At 37.3% G+C, this 24,110-nt stretch overlaps 1 protein-coding gene and 1 long non-coding RNA gene across 2 annotated transcripts; both read right to left on the bottom strand.

Annotated features, from left to right (window-relative positions):
• Window positions 1-7,480: 7,480 nt before the first annotated feature.
• On the bottom strand, window positions 7,481-8,461 carry LOC118482688. Its single transcript, XM_035978290.1, has 2 exons — window positions 8,234-8,461; window positions 7,481-7,738 (listed from the first exon to the last, which is right to left on the bottom strand). The coding sequence occupies exons 1-2, from the start codon at window positions 8,459-8,461 to the stop codon at window positions 7,481-7,483; spliced, it is 486 nt and encodes a 161-aa protein (XP_035834183.1).
• Window positions 8,462-10,728: 2,267 nt separating this feature from the next.
• LOC110885398 lies at window positions 10,729-20,242 on the bottom strand. Its single transcript, XR_002562147.2, has 14 exons — window positions 19,847-20,242; window positions 19,513-19,605; window positions 19,326-19,418; window positions 19,107-19,244; window positions 18,862-18,956; window positions 18,506-18,662; window positions 17,674-17,801; window positions 15,259-15,479; window positions 14,423-14,807; window positions 14,191-14,326; window positions 13,369-14,108; window positions 13,193-13,290; window positions 11,595-11,702; window positions 10,729-11,360 (listed from the first exon to the last, which is right to left on the bottom strand). It is a non-coding gene; the product is annotated as an uncharacterized LOC110885398 (long non-coding RNA).
• Between the last annotated feature and the right edge of the window lie 3,868 nt (window positions 20,243-24,110).

Genomic DNA, 24,110 nt, shown 5'->3' with positions numbered 1-24,110 from the left:
ACCTTTTAATCTTGGCCACCAGTAGAAATCCTTTAAATCTTGGTACATCTTATCCGATCCTGGATGGATCGAGTACCGTGACTTGTGAGCTTCATCGAAAATTACTTCTCTGAGACCACCAAAGAGGGGAAATTCTTCCCATGAAACACAACGTTCCTTCCTCATTGGGTACTAACTGCTTCTCCATCCCACGGAGATATTCATTCACAAGATTCTCCTTTTTAAGAGCTTCTCTCTGCGCAGCACGAATGCGCAATGAGAGGTCCGTTTGTATGATCATTTCCAAAGCCCTAACCCTTATGAGCTTAATCCTTTCCTTCCGGCTCAAGGCGTCTGCTACGACATTCGCCTTCCCTGGGTGGTACTTGATTTCACAATCATATTCGTTTAACAGCTCCACCCATCGGCGTTGTCTCATATTAAGCTCTTTCTGATCGAACATATGTTGTAGGCTCTTGTGATCAGTAAAGATCGTGCATCGGGTGCCATACAAATAATGTCGCCAGATCCTTAATGCAAACACCACTGCGCCTAATTCCAAATCATGCGTGGTTTAATTTTTCTCATGAACCTTCAATTGGTGCTAAGCATAGGCTATAACCTTCTGCCGCTGCATCAGCACGCAGCCTAAACCTTGACGCGAGGCGTCGCAATATACCACGAAGTCGTCGGTGCCTTCGGGTAGGGACAAAATTGGTGCATCGCAAAGCTTGTTCTTTAACAACTGAAAAGCTTCTTCTTGTTTATCTCCCCATTCGTACTTCTTATCCTTCTGAGTAAGGGAGGTCAATGGTTGAGCGATTTTTGAAAAATCCTCAATGAATCTACGATAATATCCTGCCAAACCTAGGAACTGACGGATCTCGGTTGGTGTCTTCGGAGTCTCCCAATTCTTGATCGCCTCGATCTTTGTGGGATCCACATGAATTCCATCTCTGTTAACCACGTGACCAAGGAACTGAACTTCACGCAACTAGAACTCGCACTTCAAGAACTTTGCGTATAATTTCTCTTTCATAAGCAGCTCTAAAATAGCTCTTAGGTGCTGCTCGTGCTCTTCCTTTGTCTTGAATAAATGAAAATATCGTCGATAAACACGATCACAAATTTATCGAGATATGGCTTGCAAACTTTATTCATCAAATCCATAAATACTATTGGCGCGTTTGTCAAACCAAACGGCATAACCAGGAACTTGTAATGTCCATATCGAGTTCTAAAGGCAGTCTTTGGAATACTCTCCTCTTGTATTCTCAACTGGTGATAACCTGATCGAAGATCGATCTTGGAGTAAAAACTCGAACCTTGTAGTTGATTAAACAGGTCATCAATCCTTGGCAAAGGATACCGATTCTTAATGGTCAACTTGTTCAGCTCGCGGTAGTCGATACACATGTGGAAACTACCGTCCTTCTTCTTGACAAACAGCACTGGAGCTCCCCAAGGCAAGAAGGTTGGTATGATGAATCCCTTGTCCAAAAGCTCCTGAAGTTGTGTCGACAACTCCTGCATTTCAGATGGCGCAAGTCGATAAGGTGTCTTAGCTACAGGCGCGGTGCCTGGAACTAAGTCGATGTGGAATTCGACTTGTCGCGGCGGCGGCAATCCTGGCAAGTCTTCGGGGAAGAGTTCAGGATATTCCTTCACAACTGGGATGTCTTCCAACTTCGGCTCAGCGGCTTCCTTATCCACAACGTGTGCCAAGAAGGTAACACATCCTTTCTGCAGACATTTTCGAGCTTTCAAACAACTGGTGATCCTTAGAGGCGTATCGTGCTTCTCTCCATGCACTACAATTGTCTCTCCATTCGCCATCGGAATGCGGATGATCTTCTCGTGATATACGATTTCTGCCCGGTTACTTGACAACCAATCCATTCCGACTATCACGTCAAAGCTTCCCAACTCGACTGGCAGAAGATCAAGCGTAAACTCATGCTCTCCCAGTTCTATCACGCAACCTCTAATGACTTCATTCGCTTCTACTAGCTTTCCATTAGCTAGTTCTATCGAATACGTAATATCTAGCTTACTAGCTACCAACCCAAGCATATTCTTAAATTCTAGGGATACAAAACTATAATCGGCACCAGTATCAAACAGTACAGATGCAAAGCGCTGGTTGATAGGGAAGGTACCAGTGACTACGTTCGGATCCTGGCGAGCTTCCCTAGCTCCGATGTTGAAAAACCTTCCTTGAGCTTGGTTGATTTTCAGGCATTCACGCTTGAAGTGCCCAATATCTCCACAGTTAAAGCAACCTGGTCCTCGACCATTGCCATTTCCATTTCCACCTTGATTGTTATTTGCTCCACGATTTCCACTACCAGCTTGATTCCCATAACCACCACGATTACCATTACCGCCATTTCCTCCTTGAGGGCGGTTTCCATACCCATTTCCACCATGGTTATTGTTTCCATTACCATAACCTCTCTGGCCACCACGACCAGTACCAACCCAGCACGTCTCCTTCGAATGACCAACCTTTCCACAAGACTCGCATTTTCCAGCTCGGCATCGTCCATTGTGATGCAACTGACACGCATCGCATTTGGGCAAGGTGCCCATATACCCTTTTCCTTTGTTTTCGACACCAATCTTGACTTCGGCTGGTGGGTTCACATTTGTCACACCCCGATATTTGCACATATTACCGGTGGGCCCGGCGGGGAATATCGTGACGTAGTTGATATCATCATTGTCAATACACACAATTTATATTAGCACAACGGGAGGCTTAGGGAATAAACTATTACAAACCATAATGTCTGAGTGTCCATGAAAGAATATACAGATTGGATTGTAATAAGATCCACAGGCAGATCATAAATAAAGTACAAGAAAACAAAATAATAGACTTTAGGTATCTAAGGACTTGCAAGATCCTCTTAAACGACACCTAATAGCTCCAGCCTATTACGAGAGGTACCTGTCAATCAGTGTTTAAGAAAATACGTCAGTTTCCACTGGTAAATACAATTAACCGACTCTTTTGAAAACATTTAAGAAAATTGATTTAAGTGCACATAGCACAAACCATTTATAACTTGGGAAAATTATTTAAATATAATCTTGTATACAGATTTACATGTTTGTCTTACAATTGGGGCCGGTTGGAAACCGGTCATGATTAACCGACTCACCACTTATAGAACCCACAAAGGAGTTATCCCCAACATGTGGGTTTATATTTTAGCATTTGCATCTGCCAAGTGTATGCCTACACCTCGTGCATAGGTCGTGGTCATTTTCAAATGAAATGAGCCGAGGATATCCAGGACATGGTCGAATTAACCCCCAAATGCTTATGTTATCAAACAAGACAGATTAAAACGGGTTATGTAAATTTATTAATCACAATCCGATTAAATGATTTCATACCCGACCAAGTGGTATTATTATAATACCATATCCCAAGCCCGTATAAGGGAAAATAAGTTAAAAGTATTTACCTGAGCTTAAAAGTGAAGGTAACTCAATCGAAAATCCTAAAGCTTTATGATGGTACCTTCTACTGGATGCTACTTAGTCTGTATAGAAGGTTTAATAACCTATTAGGATACTAACGGGTCTTTAGTTAAGTGAAGGACTTAGACCGGCTAGCTAGAAAGAGACTTTACGGTTCTAAACGCTAGATTAAGCGGAGATCGGAATAGAAGGTGGTTTAGACCCGACAAGCTTGGATACTTGTATAATATGGGTAAACTAAACACATTCTGGAATTTGAGGATTTAATGATAAGGTTTGACCCGTTTCGGCTATTTTACGTAAACTAGTCACATAAATTGATCCGAGCGCGTAAACGCGTAACGGGTAACCAAATGAATTATATACAGGTCTTAAATGTTATTATGCTTAAAATATGTTAATAAATCAGTAGGATGTTAACATATATGCCCAAAAAGTAATTTAAACCAATTTAAGTCCCGTAAGGGCATTTTGGTAATTTTAGTACTTATAAAAGAGATTTTATGACAAACTGAAGTTCTGGTCTTTTGAAGTCAGTAAAAATATTTAGTTTATCTCATTACATCAATAAGATATTACATGTATGTGAGGTTTACCATTTAAGGCTAAACTATGCCCCGAAAGGACACTTTGGTCATTTCACATAGGCTTTTAAGGACATTTTTGGTAATCTGAGTTCATAACTTATACCTACTGTAATAATATTTAAATTTATTTAAAAACTCAGTAGGTAACAAGTTTTAGGTGGTAAATACGATTTTAAACCATATTGTGCACCTAATTAATGTAAAACTCGCTAATTGACGATAATCAAAATTGTTATGTAAATCTGATGTTTTGATCAGTTTTAAATGCTCAAAATAATTTATTTAATGTATGAAATTAGTAGAAAAAGGTTTGGCATTCAAATCATTTGTTAATCTCATTTGATGCCTAAAAAGGGTATTATCGTCATTAACCGAATTACACAAGAACTCTATGTTTTAAACAGATTATAATCAGAACAAAAATCTTAAAATTCCTTAAAAATAATATCTTACCTGTAGGTAATGAGTTTTGGTTCAAAATCCTAGTTTAGACATGCATTATGCAAGATATCGCAATTTAATAAATAAAAAGCTTCTAATTACGATATCGGGCATAACTCCTATTTGGGACCAAGAACTAATGCCAAATTTTCGAGACAAGCTTAAATATCAGTAGCAAAGGTTTTTGTCCACTCACATTTCTAAAAATCTCACTTGTATGTCAAAAGGGCCTTTATGGCATTTTTAAGCATATTAACGATCAAGAGCATATAATTCAAACCACTAAGAACCATGCAATATAACTCCAGAGGGTTATACTACTGAGTAATGTGGTCCTAATGGAAGCTTAAAACATAGGAGAATTAAGCTTGAACGGGTCAGAACTGAAAGTCAAAGCAAAAGTCAAGCTTTTGCGACTTTCGGTCATAAACCGACCTTAGACTAATAATTGCCGGGTAAGGACTGATAAAACATGTTCTAATATTAATTACCAAGTCATTAGAATGTTAAAATATAATTTAGAACCTCTGTTTTATTAATTTAATTCATTTTTAAACTTTCTGTCCAGTTTGACTTTTTGTCAAACTAGTTTGACCCGACAATTAACTAGTCAAATGAAATAATTAGGAGGTGCCCTTTTAAAGGTTAATCACCTACCTTAATATGGTTCCATAACCACTTTCGTTTTGATCAGTGGCTGGATCATTTGTTATTAAACCAAAAGTCAAAGCTTAATTACGATAAGTTTGACTTTTCGGTTTTTAAACTAATTAAAAGGACTAAGCAGGGATTAAGACTCTTACTAATGGTCCTTGCTATCTTTTCTACACTTGTAATTCTTCTCCTAATCCTTGCAAGCTCCAGATGAGAGTTCTTTGAAAGTTGCAAATGAAGTGTGCATAAGAGCTTATGAACTAGTGCCCTTATATACTAATTTCCAACTTCATGGATCACTTGCAGCTGTTATGGGAGTCCCTAGGATCACCCCAGGTGTCCTAGTAGTTTATTAAAACCGTCCAACCGTCCATGGTTTCGAAATGAAGGTGTTTAAGTCGGTTACACAGCTGAAACATACATCTGTCCAAAAATTCTGCCCAGCGACGAGCTTACGGACCGTAAGCAAAAACTCTTGCGGTCCGTATCCACCCCTTACGGATCGTAAGTCCAGATGGATGCGGTCCGTAACCAAACCTGAACTGCATCGCCCAGTTATAGCCTTGCAGACCGTAAGGTTAGGACCATACGGTCCGTATCTGATGACCAGAAGACAAAAATTCTTGAGAATTTTATATTTGATCATGCAACTTTTTAAACTCGAATCTTCTGACATTTCCAGCAGTAATAGTCCACATGATCAGGTCTGCATTTCTCATATTACCATGCCATGCACTAATGTTCCCTTGGATTCTTTAGAAATGGCCAAAGAATGATGAATTGTCGGTTTTTACACATGAAACCTTATTTCTTAAAGGTTGAACAAATTGATAACCGAAAGCTTGTGAATTCCTTAACAGATATTTATGAGGGTGAATTTATATTTTTATGAAGCTTTGGAAACATTAAAAGGTCACTCAGAGGTATAATTAACATGCTGACACTTTTAATCCCTTTGCATTCATATTTTTCACGTTCGTCAACATTAGTCCTACAAACTCAATCTTTCACATAATCAGAGTTCAGGACACGTATCTTTACATAAATGGACACGTTTTTACGTGGTGTTACAACATCCTTCTTCTTGTTAGAACTATTGGTACTTTTCTTAAAATTTGAGAACTTCCTTTTGTTCTTACCGGATGACTCAACGTGAGTCTCCTTCTTCTTTTGGTCAGAAATCGAGAACTTGTTCAATCTGATAGTTTCCTCAGTTAGTGCTACACTCAGATCAATAGCCTCGGTGATTGTGGCAGGCTTCGACGTTGTCACCATGCTCATAATTTGGGGTGCCAATCCCCAAATAAAACGCTCAATGCGCTTGAATTCCGGATCAACCATGTAAGGAACGACGCGAGACAAGTCGTGAAATCTCTGCACATATTCAGCAATCTTCGGACCATCCATCTTGAGGTTCCAAAACTCAGTTTCCAACTTTTGAATCTCAGCCCTTGAGCGATACTTCTTTCGCATGAGTTCCTTCATCTCGTCCCATGACATGGCATACGCAGCCTCTTCTCCCAAGGTGTGGACTTGGAGATTCCACCATGATAGTGCGCCGTCTAGAAAAAGTCCCGAGATGTAGGTAACCTGGTGCTCCGGCGCACACTTGCTCATTCTTATCACAGAATCAGTTTTCTCCGTCCATCTGACAAAAGCTACAGCACCCCCGGTGCCGTCGAAATTCAGAGGCTTACAGTCTAGGAACTGCTTGTAGGTATAGCCTGTACAAGCAACCTCATTCACAGCAAGCATTAGCGAATGCACATGGAATATCCAAATGTAATGTAATGTGTCTTTAGTGACTTAAACATTACCATGAGGTGGGTTGTTTCCTGAGGAACCCCCGCTATGTTCAGAGAGCAGGGCCTCGTGCTGTGCTATCGCTTGTGAAATCCATTCTTGTAACTCAGCCTCTGTCGTGGGCAATCGAGTTTCTCTTCGTGGAGGCATCTTCTATAAGAAGATTGCGTCGGTCAGGTCGTAATAAGTATAGTAAGTACATGGCATGCACACGTAATAATATTTATCAACGCAAGTAGACACATAACATCCCAATCATAACGTAAACAAGTAATTCAACAATGTATGTAATGAGAATGTTGTGATTGAGCTTTCATATACCAATGACCACAAATACAGTTTTACATGTTCTACAATGTACCATACATCAAAAGGGACTACAGGGTCACATCACCCTTGTCCAAATCGTCTATCAAACTACAACAGTCAAAAGTCAAAAAGTGGTCTTCAAAAGGCTGTGCAATCTGGGCTCAATAGCAACACTCTCACCAAAAGTAAGCGACCTGCATATAACCAAAAACCTGCTATGCTGATGGTGGAGGAGGAGGTGGAGGAGGAACGAAAAGCAAATTGCGCACATGCGCTAACTCCTCCTCAAGTGCATGAACGATACGCAACAGATAACTAATCTGCTGCTCCATAGTAAGAAAACGAACGTCAAAATCTGGGTATGGCAGAAGAGGAGCGGGTGGAATCGCGAATGGTGACGGACAAGTGCAAGGTGGAGGACGTGGAATCCTCTCAAGATCCATGACTCTGCGACACAACATCTCCTGCTGGAGCTGTAACGACAAAAGCAGATCATCCCTCGTGTAACCAGTGTAATGTGAAGGATGGTGTGGATCAGAAACAGGCATCGTGTTGGGCGGAAACCAAATCAGTGGCTAGCCCGATGGTGCAGAAGCAAAAGGAGCAGTATGTGTAAACTGAGGCATGAAGGGAAAAGCTGTTGACATAGGTGGAAAGGGCCAGACGGCTGGCTGGACGGTCCTTCCCTTGGACGGGGTAGAGGGATATCCTGTAAGAATGTGATCGGCAGATCGGTGCGGTGTATATCAGACACATGTGGGTGGAACGGGGCGATATCAACGGGTGCATGTGTAGGTGCAGGTGGGGGAGTAACAGGCTCGACAAAAGAAGGCAAGTCATCATCGTCCTCTATCCACCCATTGCGGGTGAATGCGTAACGGGGATCTATCCGATCAGCAAAAGGAGCATGGCCAGCGGCTGCAGGGATCAGATCGGGTACAAGGGGTGCAACAACAGCCAACAGGTACAGGGTCATGCCCAGGCAGAGGATCATGAACAGGTATAGGCTCGGGTGCAAGCATAGGCTCAGGGTCGGCTGGTGCTAACCCAAGATCAGCGGGTATCGGCTCGAGATCAGTGGGTACATCAAAAACCTGATCGTCAGGAACGAAGTCAACCTCATGCTCAGGATCAATGTCAGGATCAAACTCATCATCAAACTCGAAGTCCTGCGGAGGAACAGGTGCGGCAGACATAGCCGTGTCAGAATCGGAATCAGTGGGATAACTCTGCAATCCCAGTGCGTGTAAAGTAGTAGATGACACAGACTCGAATGAATCAGGACCAGAATGATCAGATGAAATCTCAATGATCGGAATCTTAATAAGCGAAACCGCAATGACATCGTTGACTGGAGCTCCATCACAGTGGGCCTCCTCAGGGGGGACCCTCAATAAAAAGATCGATATCATCATCAGACATGGCATCAAGAGGCAGATCCTCGAGAGGAAATGCAGCAAGAGGAAGTGGGGCGAGGATCGGGACCACGACCTGCTCATCGTCGGGATATCCGAGGATGATACGATCCTGGTCAGGAATAGGAATGAAAAATGGATCCTCGTCAAGAAGACCATCAGCTAGCGGTATATCATCGCCAAAATCCGGCAAGGCAAAAGGCTGAAAGTCATCATCATCGCTACTCTCAGTGTCAGATGTAAGAATCTCAGGGTCTGGGACACTATCATCGTCTGAAACTATGGCCATAGGGTCTACGGTATCTGATAGTCCACTCTCAGATGAGGACATGGTGTCTGTAAGAAAACAATCACAACATATGCACATATATCAACAGTCATCAAATAAGCATGTAAGTAGTAACAATGTAAGCATGTATTCATCCTAGTCTTCCCAGACTATCCCGCCCAGCCTCTCAGACTGAACTACCTAGTCTCTCAAACTAAACCTCCCCAGTTTCCCAAACTGAACTACCCAGTCTCTCAGATTAAACTTCCCTAGTCTCTTAGACTGAATTATGAACATAAATCTTGAAATGTGTTTTGTGCCTTTTGTTTGTAAAAATGTTTGTTCCCTGGATCTGGACATTTTGTGTATGCAATGTAAACATGTTATGAAAATGTTTTCGTGAGAACCCTAATGATCGTAGTCTAGACTCGAGAAAGAATCCTAGTTCGCTACGATCGAAGCTCTGATACCAAGCTGTCACACCCTGACTTTTGCGGAAGCGTGATTATTGGTGTGACTTTCTTAATACCATAGCATTCAGTCATAACAACGCTATATGATAAAACCATAAGATGTTCATCCATAAAATTTAGTTTGAAAATACCACAACATACTTGTCTGAAAAGTTGACACCAAATTTTAAATTACAACCACAACATGTTTAAATGAGTTCACGAAGACTCAACAAAAGACCTTAAATAAAACCGAGTTTAGAAACATGTATCTCATCCAGGAATAAGATACATCTCCTAAACCCTACGACCTCGGATGACATCTTTTATTTGTGACGCAGCTTGAAAACATGCAACACCTGCCAGATCCACTTAGTTCCCTGTAATACATGTAATTTGAAAACATCAACAAAAGTTGAGCGAGTTCATGTGTTTCGTATATGTATACATAAACCTTTGTAAACAGTGTATGTATGTATGTTTGTAAATCCCAGTATGAAAGCAAACAAGGAAAAGATCACCAATGGTTTGCAAGGCCACTGATATGTGTGACGGTGTAGGAAGACTCAAACCTAGCAAATTTGTACCGGGCTTCCGGCTGGAAGACATAGTCACCCTATGGGCCACCCTGGTCCTCATGGGTGTGGGCTCGCTACACCCAAATAGATCTATCACTCATGCCCCTCGGTCCTTATACAAGGATTAATGGTCTCAAGTATCCGCCTACCCATTCACATGATCTATGGTACTTTCCTAGGCTAACCATACCAATTGTATTTGTATGTAATCCTTTGGTAACATGTATTTCACCCCCGAAGTTAATAAACAAAACAGTTTAAAGGAAAGGGGGACATAAACTCACAGTTTTGCGTCTTCGGTACTCGTAACTCAAATCTCGTCAGCAAACACGACTACCTACAATGTATTAGGGTCTATTAGACGAACGGGGTGTGCCTTGCCTTAGTATTTATGTTTTTGAGTTACGTTTCCTTTAATATTATCCCAAGTTATAACTTCTTGTTAAAATAATGATTATTTTAACTTTAAATTATATTTAATTTTGGAATAATTGTTTAAACAGTATTTTTGTATTAATACTTCTCAAGTACTTATACTTATATTTCTTTCCCAAGGATGGGGGTATCTCATACATGTATTTTCGTATGCTCATACTTGATTATTCCGGAATATTGGATAAATATCCAATATTTATTTCCAAAACACATGTTTTAAGGAATATCACTTAGAAAAATTATTCATAATATTTCTTTGGGTAAAACTATTTGTAGTTCCAATTTAATATATTTTCAAGTCTCACTTTCGAAAACTAGTGGGAAACCCACGCGTTGCGGCGGGGTCGACAATAAGGGATGGGAAAATAAATCAAGCCTTCAAACGATTACAAAAAAAAAAAAAAAAAAAAAAAAACTATATAAGGTGTGATGCGTGTAAAAGCCCCCATACTTCATGGCAATGCAAGGTTTTACCGGCTACGTGGGATAGTTAAATGATGTATGCTTCATTGGGATAGTTAAAAGTGAGGTGTGAGTCCAACTATTTACCAACTTCAAGCATTCCAGTTGGTGGTCATAAATGGCAATTTGACTTTCATATACAACAAGGAGGGATGCCGTTGATCATTATGGAACTGAACTTTAGTTTCTCCAACCAGTGAGGATGGATGTCCAGGTGGCGATTGTATGCTTCGTGATTTCCTCTTCTCCCATCCATTAATGTTCCAGATACACAGTTGTAATTCAGTCAAAACATTCAGTGGTGGTAAGAACAAAAAACATGAATCTAATATTATTTAATATTCTATATCCCAAAATAATTATCAGACACCAGCTCATCCACCACTTGCCTGAGCATCAGCACCAGATGAAACCAGCATGTTTAAAGTCTATGAAAAAGCAAGCCCTGTTATTTGTTTCTGGCGACCTTTGAGCTTTGATTTGACCTATTACAGTCAAACTAATGGTATCAAACTTGAAAATAATTCCATAACTACAAAGAGTTAGTAGGCTCTATATATACCTGGAAGGCCACAAATGAAATCCAAATATCTTTTTTAACATCCAACAGAAAAGGATTATATATTAAAACAATGGACTTTTTTTAACGGCCAAAAAGCATTTTTGAAGGTCTAATAACACTAAAGAAAAAACAACTTGGAAATCATATAGATTCATACCTAACATATACATATGCCATGACGGGATGTGCGGATTGGATTGCTAGGGCTTGAGTAGACCGTTTGCTTTGTGTATAAATCCTGGGCTTCCGTACTTTTAACTTAAACCTACAATACGAGGGTCACGTCCTGGATGTGTAATACAATAAAAAAAGGCGGTCCAATGACCTAGCGCCCACATAAACAATCACAATGAGAACCATCACTTATTTTACAAATCACAGAAAGCAACCGATTAGCTACACTCATTGAGTCAAATAAGTCGAATTTGAAAGCACTAAAATGAGAGCCCTATATATTGATACAAAATTAGAAGCTGCACAAATTCATATATATGTATATATTAAAAGTTATATATTGAGATTAAATTATTTTGATGGAATATTGAGATTAAATTATTTTGATGTATTGATGTTTTAGTATATATAAATAAATATGAAAGTTGCTTTCTTAAATAAAAGTTGTAGCCCAAAATCATCCATTTTAACCCAAATTCATTGAATTCATACAATTTGTAGCCCAAGTTCAGAATAACTGCAGTCCAAAACAAGGACACAAAATGGAAATTGTAGTCCATTTATACAAGCCGAAATGCAGCCCATTCTATCAAAATAGTGCAGCCAAGACTAACCAAGTTACATCCCAATTAATTCATTTGGTCTGACCGAATGACCGAACTCGGTATATATGTGAACCGACCGACCAACAACACTACACAACACCAAACCAGGACCAATGTTCTAGCCTCTAGTCCATATTATTTTTTCGGGTTTCTTGTCCCAACACAGTCCAGGTAGGTTTCAACCAAGGGTGGAGCCAACTACATCCCAAACCAGTCAAGTGAGTCCACATAATTCTTGTAACCGAAACTCGATCGAATGACCCCATAGGTTTTCAGAAACTGTCACGAATAATAAATTGGCGAGGAATAAAAATAAATTTGATACATTGTTGAATGATTAACCATATGATACATATCTTTGTTAGAAGAACCTAATCTCTCATTCGTTTTAAGCGAGATTCACCTTATGAAAATATTGATCCGGGCCAGAAATTAAGTGAAATCTCAACCCGGGCCAGAAATTTTAACCTATGGCTGTTAGAAATCCAAACAGTGAAAAAATGTGAGTCTATAGGGATGGAATTCGGGCTCCACCACTACTTTCAACCCAAGAACAAACCTATTTGTAGGTGTTGTTAACACTGTATTAATCCTAGGGAGATACTGGGTTGCTTTCTGGTAACAAGCTTCTTTGCAAATCCTTACTAAACTAAAATCTTTCCATGATATTATTTCTTATACAAGAATAGTGGGAAACCCGCGCGTTGCCGCGGAGTCGACGATAAGGGGCGTGAACATACCACCAACTTACCATCAACGCTTACCATGTACAATACCCTTAACATAGATAACCATATTGCTCTATTTCTAAAAAAAAAAGTTGGAAAAAATGAAATTTGAAAGTAACCAGTTTTAGCCCAACAATGAGGTATATTACACTATACCTTGTAAATCAAGATTCAATCACCTGAGAGTAGTGAAAAACAATGTAAAAGACAAAAAATAATTTCCTCGAGTGAGAAAAGGAGGATGTAACCTGTCTAAGAAGTACATGTCTGATTGCATAGTCAATATACTGTACTCCTTCACTGATTGACCAATGTCATGATTCCATCCTTGAACTTCACTATATGTCTACAAAATCAAAACAAAACTCTGCATCAAACAAATAGAATTCAACCAAATTCTTCATGAAACATATAAAAAACTGACCTAAAGAAAGCGTTGCAAAAGAGACCGGGGGAACTTATTCCGGTAACTAACAACGGCGGTTTGTAAGTCACCGGAATCTTCTTGCAAAGCAAGATTCAATATATCTACACTTTCCCTTTCATACTCCATCCCAAACTCTTCCAATTTCCCAAACATACGTAAAGCTTTCGAGACGCGTTTACCTTTAACGAAACTATCCGTAAAATAAAAAAAGTTTCGTTATCCATCTTCAACCCTTTACTCCTCATCTCACTCAAAACACTCTCCATAAAAGCAAAAAACTTTCTTCTCCCTAATGCTTTAAGAACCACATTATAACTACTAACATCCGCAACCATGGTCCTTCGCTCGCTCGATCGCCCACTCAAATAACTTAACCATAGACCCTCCATCTAAGTTTCCTCTGTTGACAACTTTAGCAACTATATTATTGTTCACATTAACATCAACAGCAGCTGTTGTTAGTGCTTGTTTAACAACAACTTTTCCGTTCAGTTTCTGAATGAAAACCCCTCTTAGCTTATCTTCAGGTCCTGATTTTGGGTCAGTTGGGTTGATTCTGAACTGTGTTTTTTATTTGAAGATTTGTTGTGGTGGCGGATGGGTAACAAGGCAGACAAATGATCTAACACGTGGTACTTGTTGATGGTTGTATTGTTACTGTAGGTTTGTTATCGTCTGAGGTTGTTAGACCGAATGTTTGTGTTGTAAAGGGTAGTGATGAAATTGAGGAACAAACACTAATAACGACAATAATCACAATCAACTCGAATTATAATAAAAAGTTATGTAACAAAATCAAATAGATTTCTAAGAGGGCACCTTGTCAAAATCCCAGAAGAAGTTTTTCCGGGCTCTTAAGTATTTTCAAGTGGGGCAGCAATTACGCCATTAAGTCAAACTAAAATTCAGCATGCAATTGAATGTTGTCAATCATAATCAACAAATCAAATGAGCCCTAATTCAGAAAAATAAGAACCCAAATTGTAAATGGATGAACAAGTACAATAGTAACTTCATATAAGTTTGATTGAAGAGAGTCAGAAACCATTACCTATCCACACTAATCATATATTTCAAAACCAAATCAGATTGAACATCTTCAATATCAAGAGTTGATTTCAATCATCAAACCTAATTGATCATTGATCGTATTTATAACTGTTGCCACCGTTTCAATCATCAATCGGCGCCTTCAATTTACACTTTCATCAATTGGCGTCTTCAATGTACACCGACTGTTGGGATGAATAGTTCGTTGTGCAAGAATCATGTAGGCTAAAGATATTGAATTGGGGGCAATTTTGGGAGATAAGGATGAAGAATCAGGGTAAAAGGTATGTCTACTGGGCTGCCGTCTTAAAACCAGGGAGGAAATTACATTTTAGTCCTCAAAAGGGTGAGATCCACTATACAAACACCTTAAATGGATCAAATGGCTGAAATAAATGATCGGAGAAACTGTTATGAATGTGTAAAAAAAGAATGATATAACCAATAGAATCATAAAGTGACGAAGATACAAATAAGTTTGAATTGTTAGCAAATAATTTGGCCGAGCATTATTCTAACAAATCATCAGCACATTTGTAATCGAAATCAACAAATTGAATATTGATCTCACGAATAATCTGGATTAAACATTGTTTAAGGGCTTATTCATGTTCAACCTATATTTATGCAAATCGCAACAACAAACCATAAAAAACATGTATCCCTAAATCAAATTCATTTTTTTCTTTCGTCGACCAATGATAAACAAATATGTAACGACTTATTGCAAGTTAAGAAAGGAAAATAACACAAACATGAACACCCAAATTCGCTCTGTATATTCAAGAAGAGAAGAAGAAGATAAACATGGAAAACCCGGAATCTTAGAGATGTTACCTTTGATTTCGAACTTGTCTGATGGATAGTTCCGATTTACAACTGGAACACTGGAACATGGGTGCAGGCGTGCAACGGCCGGTGTTTTGTCTGGCTTCTGAGCGTCTCTCTCCTCCTCCGTGAACGGCAGCGATAATAGCTCATATATAGGCGCAAATCTATAACGGAAAATGGGTTTAATATAGGACCCTTGATTTCTCCGGCCGTTGAAGGGTGCTAGCCTGCTCAGGGGAGGGTAAAGGGAACGACTGTGTTAATGATAATATTCAATTTCAATTAGGGTTTCATATAACAGGGGTAGGGAGAGCAGGGGTAGAATGAGAAAAAAATGAAAAAAATATAGGGTTTTGTTTGAGACTTTTAATCTGACAATCTGACATCTTAAAAAATTGATGTTAAATTACTATTTTAGACATGGGAAATGCTTATATATAGTACTAGAGGGAAACCCGCGCGTTGCAGCGGAGTCGACAATATACGACAGGAACACAATACACATCAAGCAATCGTACATCTTTATGCAATTTCAAAAGAGTAGAATTTTAGCGGATTAAAAATTTATCACCCATAATGCAATGGAAAAAATAATATGTTAATCATTTAGATTTTCATATTATTAGAGAAAAACAAATTATATGTTAACTGAAACACCCTCCACTCCTATAAGACCAGAGACTCGAAAAGAAAGATTAAATGACAGTTGACTTGGTCAACAACTACAATTAACTAACCGAACAAATGAAAACATTTTTTTTTGCCAGCCAAAGAGGAACTTTAATTAAAACCACAACAAAAGAACCTTAGCACGCTGTTAAGGGAAAACAGAAGCAACAGAGAAATAAACAAAACCAAAACTCAAGACAGTACATTATCCAACTCAAATTTGCTCCAGTTTTCTTCATTCAGCCCAGCCATGTTTGATCTTTTTTTCACCCACCAGAAGCTATTGTCTTTTATATCTTCCACGTTGTTTCTCGGAATGGCGCATCTATTGTTAAATCTTTTTTCGTTACGGCACGTCCAAATTTTCCATAGCGTGAGAAGAGCAATAGACTGCACTACTCTTTTTCTTAAGCCATCGCTGCCATAGTTCTGCACATGCTGTAGAACCTGATTAACCGATTCGAAGGCCCTAGGGATTGGAAGCTTAACCCACCCAAAACGCTCTACCAAACGGACCGAGCAAAAGAGCACGCAACTAAAAGATGATCTGCGTCCTCGTCAGCGATGCCACATAACGGACACCGCTCGTTTCCCACGTTCACGCTTCTCCTAGCCAACGCCGTAGCCGTAGGAATCCAACCTTCCATTGCTCTCCAGACGAAATGATTAATTTTTGGCACTGCAGTTCTATTCTAGTTAAAAATATTGTTCTGACTCGTATTCGCTGAACTCTTTTCCAGCTCATGTCTGACTATTTTAACAGAAAAATCAGTCTTTTTTACTATCCGATAGCCATGACCAGGTATCTTTTTTGTCGCTCCTGCTAAGGTATCTTTGCGAATAACTAAGCATAACAATAGTTCTATCAAAAGCTTCATTCAACCCAAAAGCCGGTAACGATGCTACCATAATCTCGTGCTCAAAAGAACCAATCTATGATCTAAAAACATCTCGATCATTCACCGTTGGTTGTTTAATCTCTGTTGCTACCTGCAACGAAGAACCACCGAGATCAAGAAGACCCAAAGTATCCAACCTTGATGAACTCCCAAACATACCCATAAACCATGTGACAGTTTAGAGCAATCCAACCGTAATAAGCCTCTTCTTCCCCACTCAAAACCCGAATCCAATCTTTCCTAAACTTAAACTCATGTAACTTAACAACATCCTCAATATCATCCAAAACACGATTAGCAACTTCTTTATCTAATCTTCTCAATCCGGTCGTAGCCAACACAAAGATCGGTGTACGCTTATGTTTTCATAAGGTACCCATTTCTCGGCCCTACGAATCAACGACTCTATAGCCCCCTTAACCCCATATGCATTTCCCACAAACTTATCCAACTCGGGCTCAGTTTGCATACAATGGTATGCACAACCGTCTTTACGGTCATCGATTTTCGTTGAATTATTAGGAAAAGTTTCAGCAAAATTGGTAATTCTAAACTCCTATTATTATTACTTGTAATCCCATTTGTTGGCATCCATTCATATACATTTACTCTTGTGCCACTACTTCCACGGTCTAAAACAACTGTAAAATAAGAACTATTTGTAGCAAACTCATGATTATGAATAAGGTAATAACCAATTAATATTAATAGTAGAACTGTTACTATGGTGGTAGCCAATTCAAATGGTCTAAATTGATGAAAAATGGTAAAGTTGGAAGCTTTGCTTTTGAAGGTGATTTGTCTAAAATGAATAATAAACATAGTTCAACATAATAAGTTGAACCGAATGTACCTTCGTTCTTGAGTTGAGATCGGAAGCCACCTTAAACAACAGCTTCCAAGGATTTAAAAAAAATCATATGGCTTTAAACAGGGGCTTTGTAGCGAAACTTGCTCCAATTTGATATGTATCTAGACAAACTGTACACATACTAACACAAATTTAAAATAATAATAATAATAATAATAATAATAATAATAATAATAATAATAATAATAATAATAATAATAATAGTAATAATAATAACACACACGACACACATTAACACAACACAGGCATCCACAACCTGTGCATACACACACATCGACACACACATATCAATGCAGCACCAGTGGTCCCAGACTGCTGGTGTGCGATGAACGGTAACAGAAAAAGAAAGGACGACGCCGATAAATCTGGTTCATGGTGGATAGTGGTTGGTGTCGCCGGTGATTACTACTACCAGTTCATGGGAACCGTTCTGGTGGTGGGTGGTGATACGTGTAAGAGTTGTGATTCCAATTGCCTAATATCTATGTGATTATCAATTACAAAATTGAAGGCAATCATGCGATAATTAACTGATGCATGTTACAAGAATTCGAATGGCTGATCACGGAAACAAAATGTTGCTTGTCTGAACGATTAATCTAAATGTTTCGAACCGACATTGCCGGTTCCTAATAAGTTGTAAACGGGTTAAATAGGCCATAAACTGGTTACACAGCTGCAGTAAATAGGTTCACCTTAAAAAATATACATTTTGAATATCAATATTAAACATGTTAACAGACTGACTAAAAAGGGGTTAAATGGGCTAGAAATAATAACCAAAAACCTGATTAAAAGGAAAATTATAATATACCTTCATGTTATCGGCTCTCCTCCCAAACGTCTCAGTCAACAATTTCAATGTATCCATGGTTCCGTTAGGTACAGGAGCCTTTCGGTTTATCTGCGCATACGCCTCCTTTAACCTCACACAATAAACTCCACTATATTGTTACCCGCCCACACTCTTCCTGTCAAACAATCCATTTCACAGATCATGATGTTCATTAAACACTAATCGTCACATTTTGATTTTTGACAGGTCCAAACAAAAACAAAGACAGTTGTTAAAAAAAATCCCAACAGTAAAACTTGTAACAACAACTAAATTAAACCCACAAGTAAACAACAGCTAGAAGGGCACTAATCTTACTCTACTCAGCGGAATACCTGCCGGAATCCGATTCCGTCATCGCCGTTGGTGTCCAGATCCACCGCCGTTGCCTGATCTACCACAACTACTCTCTCCTTTGTCATCGAATAACCTGAAAATCGCAATACAATATTGAAATAAAACCCTCACGGATGAAGAATAAAACCTGAATAATCATGGTAAGGACTTTTGTTATCTTTTGCATTTCAAAAATTTTAGAATAAGTAGCAACATCAATAATCAACAATATTATAAAATGAACCTCCATTTCGACTACGTGTCCAATCATGGTCTCAGAGGATTGAAGACCATCGTGTAAGAAATTTCCTGTAACATCATCCATTTGCTCTCGAAGGACGGGAAACCTTTGTAGCTCATTAACCATACAACTATGACTCATCTGAGATTCAAAAAAAACTTGAATCAACATATTTATGAAGTATGTTATAATAAAAGCGGGAAAATTTATATAAATTCTGACCTTAATTAACTCATCGTATACAAATCTTGCACATTGAACACATGGATCTAATAAACGAGCAATTTGTCTTCTAATAAGAACATCAAACGGAACCTGAAATGCATGTAAAAGAATACATCAAGCATATGAGATACTAAGTAGCCAAATGTGATTAAAAAAACTTAGAAATTATAAGAGTAAGACCTACTTCTGGTACAAATAAGGTAGATCTAGGACCTGATGCATCTTGTATGGCGGTTCGAATGTCATCATCAGTCAATTCTTCACATGGATCCACTTCCTGCAAGAAAAACCAAACCTTATTGACTTATATTTTAGTTCCCTTCGAAATATCAATAACTACTTATAACTATACCATATATATTGTCAAAATAGCAACAAAAAAAAACTGCACAAATCATCACATTAATATAAAGCAAATCTATCATATTAATAGAACTATGATATCAATTCAAAGGCCTCATCAGATGAAAAAAACAAGTTCGTAATCCAAAATCAATAAGAGAATAAAGCAATTTTACCTGTAATCACCATCAATCACCACCATAGTCGCTACCAAACCTCAACTTCACCATCTGAGGATTCCTCTGCCGGAATCCTAACCGCCCCCGAGTGACTTATGAAAGAACCCTAAAGCCGCCACTGTTGAGGCTTCGATCTTTCACTACCTACCACTGCCATCGCCGCAAACAACATAATCAAGAAGGATCGTCTACCACAAGATTCATCTACCCGAATCCTAATAACCCCTTGACTGACTTGCGATATACAAACAGACAGGGCTATTGAATTCAAGAATTTGATGATTGCATTAAAAGAGGAACGGTTGAGTTGAAGAAACTGATAATGGCATTGAATGAGAAGGGAACGGGCGTAGAGAGATGGAGATTGATTAATCGTGTATTTTATGTGAGAAGGGCATGAAGGGAACAAAATGGTAAAAAATTAGACATTTTAACTTAACCTTTCATATGCCATCTTAAAAAATTGAATGGAAATTACTATTTTGTACATAGGAGATGCTTTATATAGATATATATAGATATAGATGTATATAAACTTATTTTGTCCAAAAATAATGTATTTCAAGAAAATATATATTTTTCTCAAAAATCATATATCTTGTAAATATTCTAAGAAAATATATTTTTACTTTTCAAAAGTAATATATTTTCTCCTTGTCGAAAATATGATATACTTTGTAATGATAATAAAAATCATATTTTCATTTCTTTCGTATCCAAAATAATATTTACCAAAAATATATTTATAACGGTATTTTCCGGAATATTTTGTAAGTGACGTTCTTGCGTTCGGTTTCACAATATTAAGTTGGTAACTTATATATGTATTCCTTGTGATTTTTGGTATTATTTTGGAATGTAAATTCTTGGTATTTTGTTAAGTTATATTACTTTAAATCCTAAAATAATATAACTAATACACAAAATTTACAAATAATCACACACAATGTGTCTTTAATGTAAATATATATTCTAAATACATATTTATCCATTTTTATTTATAAAAACCAACCTCCAATACTTGTATTTTTGTAACAAAATCTATGGCAAAGTTTATATTGAAAACCATAGTTAAATCACACTTGTAAATATTTGTTTAGAAAATATTTTTCTAAGTGTTTATATTTTTAGAAAATTTTGCCATAGGAAGTTTATTTTGGCTAGGAAGGATAGAAGCAATAGGATTAGGACATGTGGCAAAAGTTGAAATAAAGATGAAGGGTATTTTAGTCAATCTTATCCTTTTCTTCTTCCTTCTTCTTCCCAGTAGCATCAAAACCCACCATCTTCAACCATTTCTTCACTTTCTATCTCAATAATCACTACATTATAGTGCGATTTTCGTCACCAATCAATGATTCAAACACCCGATCAACGTGTTCTTCATCTTTTTTTTTTTGAAGAAAACCCAGTTTAATTTCATTCAAAATCTCGTTTTTTCCCATGATTTTGAAGATAATCACTCGAACCGTTCGATTCGATCGCTGATAAGTGTTTCTATCATTCAAATTTCGTCAATCGTTGAAGAAATGAGCTTCGATCCATGTAAAAAATTCTTTAATTTCATTTTTACGATCTGGGTTTTTTATTTAGTCATTGCGTTTTTGATCGAGTTGCTTTAATAAAAATGCATCAGAAAATTTAATTTTCCAGAAATTGGCTCATTTCGAAGACAATAATTCGTGGACAATTCAGACAATTTTTGATCTGCTACTCTCTGGTTCAGACAATTAACAGACGGTTTTATGTGTCCATTGCGTTTTAAGAATAAAAGAGTTTTACAGGTTTTCTAGCCATTGCGTTTTAGAAAAAAAAAAACATATTTCTGAAGTGTTTTTAGTCATTGCGTTTTAGGTAAAACACATTTTTAGGTGTTTTCAGTCCATTGCGTTTTAGAGATAACACTTTCTTTTGTTTTTTAGGCCATTGCGTATTAGAAATGAGACATTTTTAAGTGTTTTCTGGCCATTCCGTTTTATAAATAAGACATTTTTTGTGTTTTTGGTGCATTGCGTTTTAGGTAAAACACATTTTTATGTGTTTTCAGACCATTGCGTTTTATAAAACAGACATTTTAAGTGTTTTCTGGCTATTGTGTTTTAGAAATAAAACATTTGTTTGTGTTTTTGGTGCATTGCGTTTTAGGTAAAACACAATTTTATGTGTTTTCAGTCCATTGCATTTTAGAAAGTACACTTTCTTTTGTGTTTTTAGGCTATTGCGTTTTAGAAATAAGACATTTCTTTGTGTTTTCTGGCCATTGCGTTTTACAAATAAGACATTTTTTTTTGTTTTTTGTGCATTGCGTTTTACAAAAATGTCATTTTTTAAGTTTTTTTTCATTGCGTTTTACGCAACTGGGTTTTTTCTATTGCGTTTTACGCAATTGGGTATTCAAAAATAATTTTCGAAAATATAGTAATAGTATACTCGTTTCAAAGATAAAAAAAAATGCTCGTTTTTTTGTGCAATTTTTATAAAAAAAAAATAATGTCGTATGAAAGAGTTATTAACATTTAAAAAATGGGGGGGGGGATTGGAGGAGAGATATACTATTGCATTGGATTGACCAGAATGTCCCTAAACAAACCCACGCGCCTCTTTTTTTTCTTCATTTTCACTCATTTAATCTTAGCCATTGATTAAATAAATGGATGATCAAGATTACTTCCTAGGCTTCCTACCCAAATAAACTTTCTATTATATATACTAACCCTAGACCACGAACCTATTAGAATACGTAAATATTATGTAAATAACAACTTGACGCCAACCCACGCGTTGCGGCGGGGTGTGAGATGTTGATTATGAATGACTCTTTAGCTTTTTTAGAAACATACTTTTCATTTTTGCCGCGTTGTCAGTATGAGATGATACTTTAGCTTTTTCAAAACATTCTTTTCGTTTCACTTAACCTTCAAAAATATCTAGAATAGGTAAGAATTATTGCTTTTTAGAATGGGTAAGAATTATTGCTTTGAATATAGATTTGTGATATATAATTTGTTGTATGACGTTTTACACAAGATATATTGTTATGCCTTCGTTTCATCAAAGGAAAGACATTAATACGAAACGATCAGGGCCGGATCTGGGCCCGGCAAACCCGTGCCGACGCCCGAGGCCCAAAATTCCAAAGGGCTCGAAAAGTCTTTATAAGCTTGTATATATTTATTAAATTATATATTTAGTATATTTATCTGTTTATTATGCAAAAAAGTATTAGTGGTGTAGTGGCAAAAACCATCCCAAAGTAATGTAAAGGTCTCAAATTCGCGTCTTTGCTTCATCACTAATTTTTATTTTTGTAATTCGTTTACCCTTACCCATAATTTTGGGCCCAGTTGTTTTCGTCACCCGAGGCCTAAATTTTTTCAAGAGTTTTCTAGGACGGCTCTGGAAACAACTGAAATTTAAAGATTTTCTAAAAAGATGAAGCAAAAATAATTTTCTTACATGAATAAAAAAAATTTAATATTTAAATCTAAAAAGTTATATCTTGAGGTAAATTTATTATGAGAAATCAATTTCTTCTTGTTATGAGAAATCATCATCAATTACTATATAATAAACTGAACATTGAGAAAACCAATTAAAGGTGCACAAATAATTACTATATAGTATTTGAGAAATCGATTACCATATATTGAGAAAATCAAGTAAAGACAGAAATTATTACTATCAAATAAAGGCAAACGAATTGAGAAATCAACTACTGTATAATGGAACGATAAAATATATATGATAATAAAGTGAAGTTATACAATCTCCATGTGGCGTTTAGACAAATTATAGTAAAGTGACACATTAAGCAACGCACCGTTTAACAAATATTAATATTTCACTATATTAAATGAAACATATCCTTTTACGAATGGAGGTTATGGTTCGAATGGGGTGTCTTAAAGGAAACAACATACCCTTTCATCAAAGGAGGTAATGGTTCAGATGGGCTTAATCTATAATATCTTTCAAGTTTCTTAATAAAAGATCAATTAGAAAAGGAAGGGTATGTCTGCTAAATAAAGGGGCATGTGATAATTAAAGGGCTGTTTATCTTAAACAAAGGGGTACATGTTGCTTATAGAAGGAAGGGGTATGTTTTAATCAAAGAGGTGCGTGTGTTAAACAAAGCGAAATATGCTGCTTTTGAAGGGTTGTGATTTTTTGTATATATGAAGGGTTATGACGTTTTTAAGGGTATGATATGTATAAAAGTAGTTTGAATGATTGTGACTTTTTGAAAGGGTGTGATCCAAAC

Source organism: Helianthus annuus, chromosome 10, assembly GCF_002127325.2.
Source record: "Helianthus annuus cultivar XRQ/B chromosome 10, HanXRQr2.0-SUNRISE, whole genome shotgun sequence".
NCBI lineage: Eukaryota > Viridiplantae > Streptophyta > Magnoliopsida > Asterales > Asteraceae > Helianthus > Helianthus annuus.
Note: the sequence above shows the minus strand (reverse complement) of the source record. Positions and strands in the feature narration are given on the sequence as shown.

Excerpts from the sequence above, each read along its gene's own strand:
- LOC118482688 (XM_035978290.1), bottom strand. The coding sequence starts at position 8,461 with ATGTCTGCCGCACCTGTTCCTCCGCAGGACTTCGAGTTTGATGATGAG. Across the intron at positions 7,739-8,233 it reads CTCTGCCTGGGCATGACCCT|CTCCAGCAGGAGATGTTGTG; the intron begins GTACCTGTTGGC and ends TTGTCGTTACAG.